General features: G+C 41.8%; 1 protein-coding gene across 1 annotated transcript; it reads left to right on the forward strand.

Annotated features, from left to right (window-relative positions):
• Positions 1-10,359: 10,359 nt before the first annotated feature.
• Positions 10,360-10,551, forward strand: LOC121491797 (small nuclear ribonucleoprotein F-like). The gene has a single exon (XM_041756958.1). The coding sequence runs from the start codon at positions 10,360-10,362 to the stop codon at positions 10,549-10,551; it is 192 nt and encodes a 63-aa protein (XP_041612892.1).
• Positions 10,552-11,269: the final 718 nt, after the last annotated feature.

Raw genomic sequence — 11,269 nt, forward strand, 5'->3', positions numbered from 1 at the left:
ACTATCACAAAAAAATAAAACATTAGTGGATTCCTAGATACTTGGAGTGGGTAGGTAGAGTCATGATCCATTACAAACAGAAACGCAAAGAAACAGAGGATAAAGGAAGATCATTGCCAAGGGAATGCTGGAGATGAACATTAGAGAAAACAAGTCTGACTCCAAGGATAGGAGGTAATAGAGTCCTTGTGGTTAAGAGCCTAGTTTTTGAAATTGGAGAGCTCCAGGCTTGAATTATGATTTGCCACATACCTGGGCATGCAAATTACCTCTTTTACTTCAGTTTCTCTATATTAAGCATATATTAATAATGCCTATTTCATTGGATGATTGCAATATGGAATGGTATTATGTACATATAGATCACTAAAAACAGTTTCTAACATAAAATAACATGCTTTTCTAATATATAATCAATATGCTTTTTAATTTTTATGGAAATATTTTCCTATTGTTTTGCAACACCCCCATCTTCTGGAAACGGCACTCCTAAATTTGTTTCAAATAGAAGAGCTGCTAACTGTACAGTCTGTTAGGCGTCTGACTCTTGATTTCAGCTCAGGTCATGATCTCAGGGTCCTGAGATTGACCTCTGCCCCAGACTCCATGCTCACTGGTGATTCTGCTTGGGATTCTGTCTCTCCCTCTCACTATCCTCCTCACCAACCAAAATAAATAAATAAGTCTTTACAAAACAAAACGAATAGGGGAGCTGGTAATTGTAGTACCCAGATCCCTAGGCATATTAATTGTTCCAAAGACACTTGACCTAGATAGAGCCAACTACAGAAGTATGGATTCTTGTTATTTCATTACTAAACTCCTTTTTTTTTAGAGAGAGAGAGAGAGATTTTATTTATTTATTAGAGAGAGAAGGAGATGGAGCATGAAGTGGGGCAAGAGTGGAGGGAGAGAAACAAGCAGACTCCCCACAGAGCAGGGAGCCAGGACCCCGGGATCATGACCTGAGCCAAAGGCAGACACTTAACTGACTGAGACACCCAGGTGCCCCACTACTGTAACTTCTCAAGTTTCCCAGGAGATTATGATCAGCCCCATTTTGAAATGAGGAAGGAGTAAGGACATCCTATTATAACAGAAAGCATGGGCCCCACATCGTAGAATGGGTACCAGATATAAAAAAGGGGGGTTGGCCAGGACCTGAATGCTTTGTGGTATGGATTGCATTGAAAATATCTTACATCACACCTTCCCTCAACCTGTTTCTTGGACTTTCAACTACTTGTTCTGCCTCAGCTTCTGCTGTGGTTGAACAATTCCTTGACAAAGACTTTAAAACGCTTGCGTGTCTGAGCTTGCTCTCTCCTACCCCTGCCATTGCGGTGGAGGAAACGAGCCCAGGCAAGCCCACTGGTTTTAAGAGGATGGTGAAGATACTTGGGGTGGACCAGACTATCCTAACTGAGGCCAGCCTAGTGCCGATGGTCCCAGGTAACCCTCAGACACAGGAGTCAGCCAAGCTGTTCGGCTGAGCATGGCCTAGATCAGCAATTGACCAACTTAGGTCTGTAAGAATAAGTGAATTTGCTATGTAACTCTGAATTTTGAGCTCTCTTTTTTCTTTTTCTTTTTGGCTATAACGAACACATTTATTTATCAATTTCTATCTCTCATGATGGTTCTATTGAGGCACAGAAGATACGGAGAACAGAGAATCTGGGTAGCTGTCCCAGTACTTATGACACAGAATCTCTAGCTATTCAGTGTAGATGTGATTTAGAATAGGGGTCCTTAACGTATGGCCCTCGGGTCAAACCAATTTGTGACTTACTTTGTACGGTCCATGTGCTAAGGAGGGTTCCTACATTTTAAGGGTCATTATAAACAAAGAAAGACAAGAATTCTGTAAATCCTAAAATATTTACTCTCCAGCCATTTACAAAAAAAGTTTGTAGACCTAGATCACAAATTTCTGAAAGAAAGACTATGCTACTTCTAGAAGGACTGAACTTCTTTTACATCCCTAGCTCCTTCCAGGCGATATTGTTGAAATTCAAACAGGGTGTCGCAAGTCAAGGCCCTACCAAAGCAACAGTCTCTCATTTCAGAATTGGAGAATTTAGGGATGCAATAGGTCAAAGGAACTTAATCAGGGCAAATTGTATTCTTATTTTTAAATTTTGATATTTAAACGTTAAAAATGCATACTTTTGAAATTATGAGAAAATACACTCATTCTAGATTTTTTTTTTTTTTTTGAAACTGACAGAGGCATAAAGATAAAAGATCACGGGGAGCCCCGGTGGCTCAGCGGTTTAGCGCCGCCTTCAGCCCAGGGCCTGATCCTGGAGACCTGGGATGGAGTCCCAGGTCAGGCTCCCTACATGGAGCCTGCTTCTCCCTCTGCCTCTCTCTCTCTCTGTCTCTCATGAATAAATAAATAAACTCTTAAAAAAAAAAAAAGATCACGTTTAACTCTAGTAAGTAGAAGCCACCACATTTAACTCCTTAGTATTCTTTCCAACTTTGTTGTGTGCGTAACATTGCCTCGCTGAGATAATGGTGAATATTATGTAACTTGCATGTCACATTTACTATTATAACTTATAAAGTTATCCAATTCTTTTTGAAAACCTTCATAAACATAATTTTAATGGAGTCTTTAAGTGTAATTCTTGATAACATTAGGCTATTAAAATACTCTTATATGTTTAAAGTCTTACATTGTCTCCAGTGTTTTTTCTTTTAATTTTTAATAATAAAGTTATGGATTCTTTTGGAAATAAAGTCTTTCCTGTTATTTCAAATTATAATACTAGGATAGAGTCTAAGAAGTGTTTTTATTAGATTAAAGGATATGTGTATCTTAACTACTAATAAATAGTTCATTTTCTTGCCAAAATGGTTCCACGATTTTACACTATACGCAGTAGTACTATGCCCATCAAGCTGTGTGACGTTTGCTAGCTTGAAAGTTAACATTTTCCGTTAAGTTCATTAATCACATGTATTTTTCCTTTTATAAATAATTTTGATCCTTCACTCATCTATCTTTTATCAGTTTTGATTTTCTTTATAAATCTATATGAATTCATTACATACTAAAGCAAAACATTTTGGGAGTTCCTACAGGTTTTTCTCCAGGGTATTATTTTTGTTCATGTGTTTTGTTTGCATACATTCTTATTTTTTTCATACACTCTTATTTTAATGCTATTAAAGTAATGAGTTTATTCCTTTATCATTTATTTTATTACTTGTATTATTTTATTATTAATGTAATACAGGCATATTGTAGGAAACAAAATACAGCAATACAGAGGAAAGAAAATTAATAAATCAACAATGCTTGTGGTAGAGTACTAAATGAAAAGAAAAGTCAATATCTCAACCATTAAACCATAAATATGTTTCATTCATATATTCCACTGTAAGCCCAGTTTTACTCCTTTCATAAAATTAAATAATACCTGTTTTCTTTAATGTACGTATCCATTTCCTTTTGGAGTCGTTAAATTTTTATTACTATGAAGAATGTCTTGGTGAATATTTTGTATATAAATCCTAGATCAGAGTTTTCATTGTGTCTGTAGAATAAATTTCTGAAAGCAAAACTATTGAGTCAAGGATTGTAAACACTTGAGGACTTGTAACTTGCTTTCTGGGATGTTATTTTGTATGTCTACCAGTAATGCATAAGAACGCATGCTCACAAAGCTCACAAAACCTATAAGGATATTGTTTTGAAAAATTATGTTAATCAATATGTAAAGATGTTCATTTTATATAAATATGCATTTCTTGGTTACTATGATATTGGGCATTAAATATTGTTTTTCAGCTCCAAACCCACCTTTCAATACTTGGCTGGGAGGTACTGACTGAGGCCAGGCTCTGCAAACTATTTGCCTTTAGCCAGCTCTTCCCCTGTTAGGCCCTGTGACTAGGAGGCCACAGGGGACTGAGAGGCTGCAGGAGGAGGATAAAGACCCTCTTTGTTTATTCCTGGCAGTCTTCCTAGCACTGGTTCTTCTCTCTGCAACAGCAACTGATTCCATGTTCTTTCCACACTCCCAGAATGATGCGTTTCACTCAGTGGCACCAGCACCAAATAGACCACACCCTCTTCTCAGAGGTCTGGATCTCAACTCCATAGGGTCCTTTTATAAGCTTCCTGGTTGTAAGAACACCAACTTCTTCCCTGGGTTCCTCTTGCTGGCCCATAGTAGCTCTCTTCATCACCTCAGAAAGCTCTATTGCATGGGGTGTAACATGAGTCCCTGAATTCAAAGGCCAGCCTAGGGCAAACGTTCCCAAGATCCTCTGTACACTACAATCACCTGAGGAACATTGCAAACTTCCAAAGCCCAGGCCATTCCCCAGACTAATCAGATCACAATCTCTGGGGGTGGATACAGGTATTACTACTACTACTACTACTACTACTACTACTACTACTACTACTACCACTACTACCATTATTATTTTGAAGCTCCATAGGTGATTATAACATGCAAACACGTTTGAGAACCACTAACCTAGGATGTCAGTTTAAACAAAATGACAGGATAATTGATATTATATATTCTTCTATAAGGTTGCCATTGGAGAATAATCACCACTCTCAAATTCCCGCTGCTGATAACAAGAGAAAACACTTTTATCTTTCTAATGTGGGGCTACCTACAAATTTATCTTTGTGTCAGGCCTAGAAAGAAAATGCATTCCTTGAATTCATTTGGTGCATTAAAGACAACTCTTCATCCTTCGTGGGGGAAAAAAAAGTGCTAACAGGTATTTTGGTTTCCTGGTAGGCAGGTTGGTTTGTTTAGAATGGCTTATAAGTGGCATTTAAAGGCGCTGAAACAGCTGAAGTGCTCAAAAAAGTGTGAAATTCTTTTCTGCTTTTGTAAACAGTAGAGAAAATATCATGGGCATCTGCAGCTTTCCACTCCATGCCCTGCAATCAGCCGAAAGGAAGGCAGAGCCAACCACTGCAAAGTGGTCTGTGAGCAGACAGGAAGACTTGAGAAACACAGCAGAATGCTCCCTTGGAGAGGGTAAAATAAAATGTAAATCTGTGTTTGAATTACCTGCAAAGGCTAATTTCTGCCCGCAAGAAGGTTTGAGTGTTTGGAAAACAAGAAATCAGAATTTAAAGTGGCTTGATTTGATTTTTTGTGCTTCACATTTACTCCAAACAAAAGAAGAAAAAATGCAAAGGAAAAGAAAGGAGATAAAAGCAAGAGGGCAAACTGTAGCCTTCTTCCATGTAAATGAGTTATTCTTCCTAATGAGTACTGTTCCTGCAAGTAATTAGCTGAATATGGAATCTGAATGAATGAATAATGCTAAATAAAATAAGAATTGACCCCAGTCCACAGCTGTTTATTGAAGTGAACCCAATATGAACCTCTCTGTGGCTGTGGCCTTACATGCAAAGTCAAATGAGTAACTGGTTCAGCTCAGCTAATTCAAACCAAAAATGCAATGCTCGTCTCAATTATCAGAATGTTTCAGGAGAAATTATTTTTCTTGTGTTTTCCACTTCATTTGCATGTATAGCTTAAGATAATATATTCACAGACACATCTCTTTTCTTTATATATTTCCCATAATTTTCACACAGAGTCAATATTTGAGGAAAAAAATTACCCACAGCTTATCTACATTTTATTATTTGTCATTTCTTTGCATCAAAAAGAAAATGCTGCCTATAGTGTATTTTCAGTTTTTTAAAATATTATTCGTACACTCAATTCATTCGCTCAAAATCATTTACTAAATTCTTACTATGAGCTAGGCATCTGGATTGCTTTCAAGTGTAACAAATGAATAAGGTATGGCTGTGGTGAGGTAATTTATCGATATAACTAACTTATGATTGTTCTCCCTACTTTTTTTCCCCCTCTCCCACTTTGTGAGGAATAGCGAGATCCACAATATTTCCTTGCCTTGGGGATTTTGTTGGTCTCGGGTAGAATCGTAGCTGCTTCTTTTCCAAATGGAAATGATACCAACTCTATGGGTTGTAATCCCCCCCCCCCGCAGCTGGGGTACAGATACATAGTGCACATATCAGTAAGGTCCGATTAGGATGCAGAAACCACACAGTAATTTGAACAAGGGCATTTTAACATAAAGAATTATTAACCGTAAAAATGGAGTTAACTGTAAGAGACAAAGAACTCTGAGGCACAAATCAGCAAACTTTTTCTTTAAAAGCATCCAGACTAGATATTTTAGGTTTGCCGACCATCAAGTCTCTGTTGGAGCTGTTCAACTCTGCTGTTGCAACATCAAAGCAACCAGAGACAAAATATAAATGCATGAGCAAGGGACTGTTCCAATAAATCTTTATTTATAAAAACCAGCAGCAGGTCAAAGTTTCTGACCCCTGTCCTAAGGAATACCCTGGGGCTGAGGGAGAGAACCCAAGGAAGGCACAAAGAGGAAGGAGAGGGGGCTGGCTTCCTGAGGCTGGTCTTCAGACCTCTTGCAGAAGTGTACTTGGAGCCCTTGGACCCCATGTGGAGTCCCTTGGAGCCATTGCCCTGCCAAGGTGAGGTCACAGTCTAGTACTGGGCAGGTGGAAGCAGCCTCCGGGGGGGGGGGGGGGGGGGGGGCCCGCTGGGAACCCGCCTCCTGGGTCGGTGGTAAGCAGCCTGGGGCACATGGGGTCCTCATCAACAGGGCTGAAGTGTGTGAGGGGGCTGCCTGGCTGACACTGAGGCAATGAGCTTACTGGGGATTGTGCGTGCTGGGTGCAAGGATGGGTCCTGGGTGCCTCTGGCCAATGCAGAGAGAGGGAGCCTAGCAGAAACACTGACAGAACAAAGGAACCAGACAAACAAATGCTTTCCTCCTGTAGTGTCCCTCCATCGCCCTCTACTGATGAGCTGAGCATCATGCTTACTACAAATCAGGGGACGCACGCTTAGATTGGGAGCTGACAGGTGATTGATCATTTGTCACAGTGCATAAGAATTCTTAATGATAACAAACAAATCCTACCACGGAACACGTATGCACCTCAGGCCATAATTTCAGGTCCTTTCTACAGTTGTACAAATTTTGTTCTTTCTGCCAAACGTTTGTTGCCAAACTTTCTTGACTGTATCCAAGACTGATTCCAAGTTTTGTTACCATATTTTAAAATTTGGGATCTATGCTTTAAGCTGAAACATATATAGAATGGGATTCTGGTTGTACAAACGTACCTATTTTCTTTTTTTAGAATTTTATTTATTTACTTGAGAGAGGGAGAGACCACAAGCAGGGGAAGGGGCAGAGGAAGAGGAAGAAGCAGACTCCTCATTGAGCAGGGAGCCTGACTCGGGGCTCCATCCCAGGACCCTGAGATCATGACCTGAGCTGAAGGTAGATGCTTAACCATCTGAGCCACCCAGGTGCCGCATAAACATATCGTTTTCATTTTAGAAAAATAAACACATTTCAGTAGACTGTGGAAGACCTTGGGGAAACACCAAGGCAAAATCTCATTCTAGAAGCATTAGGGCTGGGACACCTGCCTCCAGTTCCAATATATGACCTCTGCATGCATTTACCTTCCCCTTCTTTCATGAATGCCCCTACACATGACTAATAGGAGTACTGTCCTAACAGGTGCAATATGTACACCTTTTCTCCCCACTTAGCCCCATATTCACAATACCAGATAGGTAAACTGAGCTTCCTCCATGAATAAACTCATATTGAGAGTCAGACCAGAATTCTGCAAAACAAAGATCCAAGTGACCCATACATAGAATAACAGTAGCAAATACTAAATGAGGGCATGTTTTCTATGTGCTGGGCACTGTCCTGAGGGCTTTACATACACTAACCCATTTAATCCTCAGAGCATTCCTATCAAGAAGATGCAGATATTACCCCCATTTCACAGATGCAATAACTGAGGCACAGAGAGGTTACGTGACTCGCCCAAAGTGGCAGAGATGCACAAAACTGAAGCATCTAAGCTTTAACAATCTTCACAGATGATTTCACTTTTTTCCACTTCAATTGACAAAAGTATAATTGACAAAGTTGTATAAACTGTATTAAGCTTCACAGAGGACTCTGGTATGCAAATAGGATTAAAAGCCAATTATAAAGAAATATGTTTATTTGAGCCATACATTTAACTTTATTGCAAGACCTTATATTCAATTCTACCAATATTGTAGAGTTATTGATTTTTTTTTTTAGTTCTACAAAGTCATGCAGATGAAAAAAAAATGACCATTTGAGATTTCACAAAAAATTCACCTCTACTAACCATTTTCCTTCTAGTTTAAAAATAGAAATGCGTGTGATGATTTTCTTATGTTTGGCATCCCCGTTGGTCCCCAGAGCTCTTTGCCTGGGTGTTGCCTGAAGCTGAATATCTAGGGAGGAGTTAGGGCTGAAGCCACTGTGGGCATTCTCGAAGCCCGTGTCAATCAACAGCAGTCTTCCAAGAGCCACAAAAGGTGCCCTAGGATACTGCAAATACATAAAAAAACATATTTCAAATAACTATGAATTATCCCCCAAGAACAAAAGTCCTGCAATATTCCACTATCCAAGTCCAAAGATGAAGAATAATTGTTGCATTGTTAATCGGTGGTTGATCTTTTAAAACAAGAAGTCATACGATATTGACTCAGATATTTTCCAATAATGATTATTTTCTACTTCTAAAATCATAAGAAATATATAACTAGGGGAGACTGAGTATTTTATAATTCCTAGTTAAAGGTGTTATGAATTGAAGGAAGGATATACATGCTTCAGAAGGACATTTGGGATGGCTTTACTCTTCAAGGATGTATTTTTCTCCATACTCGTAAACATAGAGAACAGACTGGTCGCTGGCAAAAGAGAGAGGATGGGGAATGGGCAAAATAGGTGAAGGAGATCAAGAGGTACAAAATTCCAATTATAAAATAAATAGGCCAAGGGGATCAGTCAGTGATACTGTAATAACTTTGAGGGGTGACACACAGTAACTACGACTCTCCGGCATTTTTAGGTATGTACTTGTCAAATCACTACGTTCTAAGCCTGACACTAATATTGTACATCAAATATATTTCAATTCAAAATAAATAAACAAAAGAGAAAGGCTGATATCTTTTTCTCTAAAAGAGTTATTCAGGGCAAAATAACCACAGACTGATTTTTAGATGTGCACAATTTATCCTCAATTACTTATCGAATGGCATTCGCACACGACCTGCGATCAAGGCACAAGAGCGGAAGGCCAACATGTCACCACTGTGTTTGTGTCTACGACTCCAGACGCCTAGCTCAGAAGGGGACAAACAGAAAACTGCAGTAGAAACTGTGATCAAACTGCAAAATTAACAGAAGTCGATATGACCATCCCAGAAAACCATCCGTAAATTATGAAGTGGTCCAAAAACAAAAACAAAAACAAAAAAAATCCTGTTTTTATGGAGCCTGTAATAAATGAAATAATCATGAAGTGCTAACCGAAGAGAGGTATGAGGGGGGAATGGTATCTGTAACATGACAGATTAGGGGGTCCCCTGCCGGCTCCCTGGAGAGCAGCAGTGATCTGGCACCACCGAGACCGGGTGCCTCTGTGGCAGCCCTAGAACCCAGGTGGGAGCCTGAGCAGCCAGGTGAGGCCCAAGACCTACGAGGGCCTGCACCCCGGGAGCGCGGAAGCCCACCAACTCTGGACCTGGCTGCAGACCCAGTTGTGGCCCCCCCTCGCCCTGACCCAGCACAGCCCTGCTCACCTGGCCCTGCCCCGGCACCATGCACCTGTGCCCACCGGCCTCAGGCCTCACTGGGGTCCCCGGGCAGCAGGTGCCCGCTCTAGCCCCAGGCCTCTGCGGGAGGCCCTCTGTGCCCCTGCGACAAACTCACGGGCTTCGGTCACCCTGCCATCCTGCCTGCGAGGCCACCAAGGGGCAGCCGTCCTGGCCCCCGGGGACCTGGGGGGACTGGCATCCGCCTCCCCTGGAGCCAGCCCGCGGGCACCGGCCTAAGGGCAGCAGCTATGGGACACAGCCCGGGGCTGATCCTGCCCCGCCCCCCACCCCAGGACCTGTCCACTCAACCATCAGGTGCCCCCTCCCCTCCAAACCCAGAGGGGGGCACGCCCATCCACACACCTGGAGGCACACCTGGAGGCACCCGGACACCTCCCATCTCACAAGCGCCAGCATCCTATCATCTTAACCACAAGACACCACCAGCCTCCCACCGAGGAGCCGAGAAAGCTCCTCCACCTCTCTTGCCAGGGTCCCAGCCAGGTGGACACCGAATCCAAGTTAGTCTCTGAAGTGACTCTTAATAAATGCATTCTCTTGGTCCCTCCACCCAGGGGCGGGTGACAGCCGGGTCGTGGCGAGTGGCCCACAGCATGTGCTTGTAGTTGCGATGAGCTTACCCCTCGATCCCAAGCCTTTCTCCAGTGGACCAACAGGAAAGCCAGGAATGGGGAGTCGGTGGGGAATGGGGGACAGAGCCCACCTGGTACCTGGAGACTTGAACATGCAGCATGCAGACGCAGAGGAGCACACGGGTGGAGCACTGTCTGCACATTTGATGAGATTTCAAAAGGTGGAATAACGTCCCTTAGATCAGGGGTATTGGACAAGAGCGGAAATGAGAGACTAACATCTTTTGGGGGGAATTTTATTGGGGGGGGATTTTTTATGTATATTTTTAGACAATAAACATGTTTTTTCCCAACTTGAAAAAAATGCATTCTTTTTCCATCATTGCTGCCACCACTCTTCAATCCTATCCTGCATCATATCTCCCCAGAACTGTCACAGAAGTCTCCTGATTTGGGGGCGCCTGGCTGGCTCAGTTGGTTAAGTGTCTGCCTTCCGCTCAGGTCATGAGGTCGGGGCCCTGGGATGGCCCCGATATTCTTCTGATATTTTTTTCTATTTAATTTCTACATTGCTTCTAGAGAATCTTCATTACATCTCCCCCCCCCCCCCCGCCCCTTTGGATTTAGAAAATAAAGCCGATCACAGCACCTCAACTTAGAAAATCCCAAAAGGCTCATTTCTAGTTAGTTATTGAATGAAGATTCCAACTTTTTGGTTTGGCAAACAAGACCCTTCACAGTCCAGCCCACTTTCGCTTCCAAATGGTCTCTTCCTTCTCCGTCTGCTGCCTCACTGATCTCTTCTGGGGTCTTGGACCCACCAGATCCTTTCATAATGCTGCCTTTGCCTAAGTTCCCTTCACCGACTAGAACTTCCTCCCTCCCCATCTTTTTAATTTAATAAACTCTAGCTCATCCCTCAATATTCATTTCAGCATTATCTTAAAA

The sequence above is a fragment of the Vulpes lagopus genome, chromosome 5 (genome assembly GCF_018345385.1).
Source record: "Vulpes lagopus strain Blue_001 chromosome 5, ASM1834538v1, whole genome shotgun sequence".
Lineage (NCBI taxonomy): Eukaryota > Metazoa > Chordata > Mammalia > Carnivora > Canidae > Vulpes > Vulpes lagopus.

What these genes read in the sequence shown, in the direction of transcription:
- LOC121491797 (XM_041756958.1), top strand. Translation starts at nt 10,360, where the DNA reads ATGAGCTTACCCCTCGATCCCAAGCCTTTCTCCAGTGGACCAACAGGA.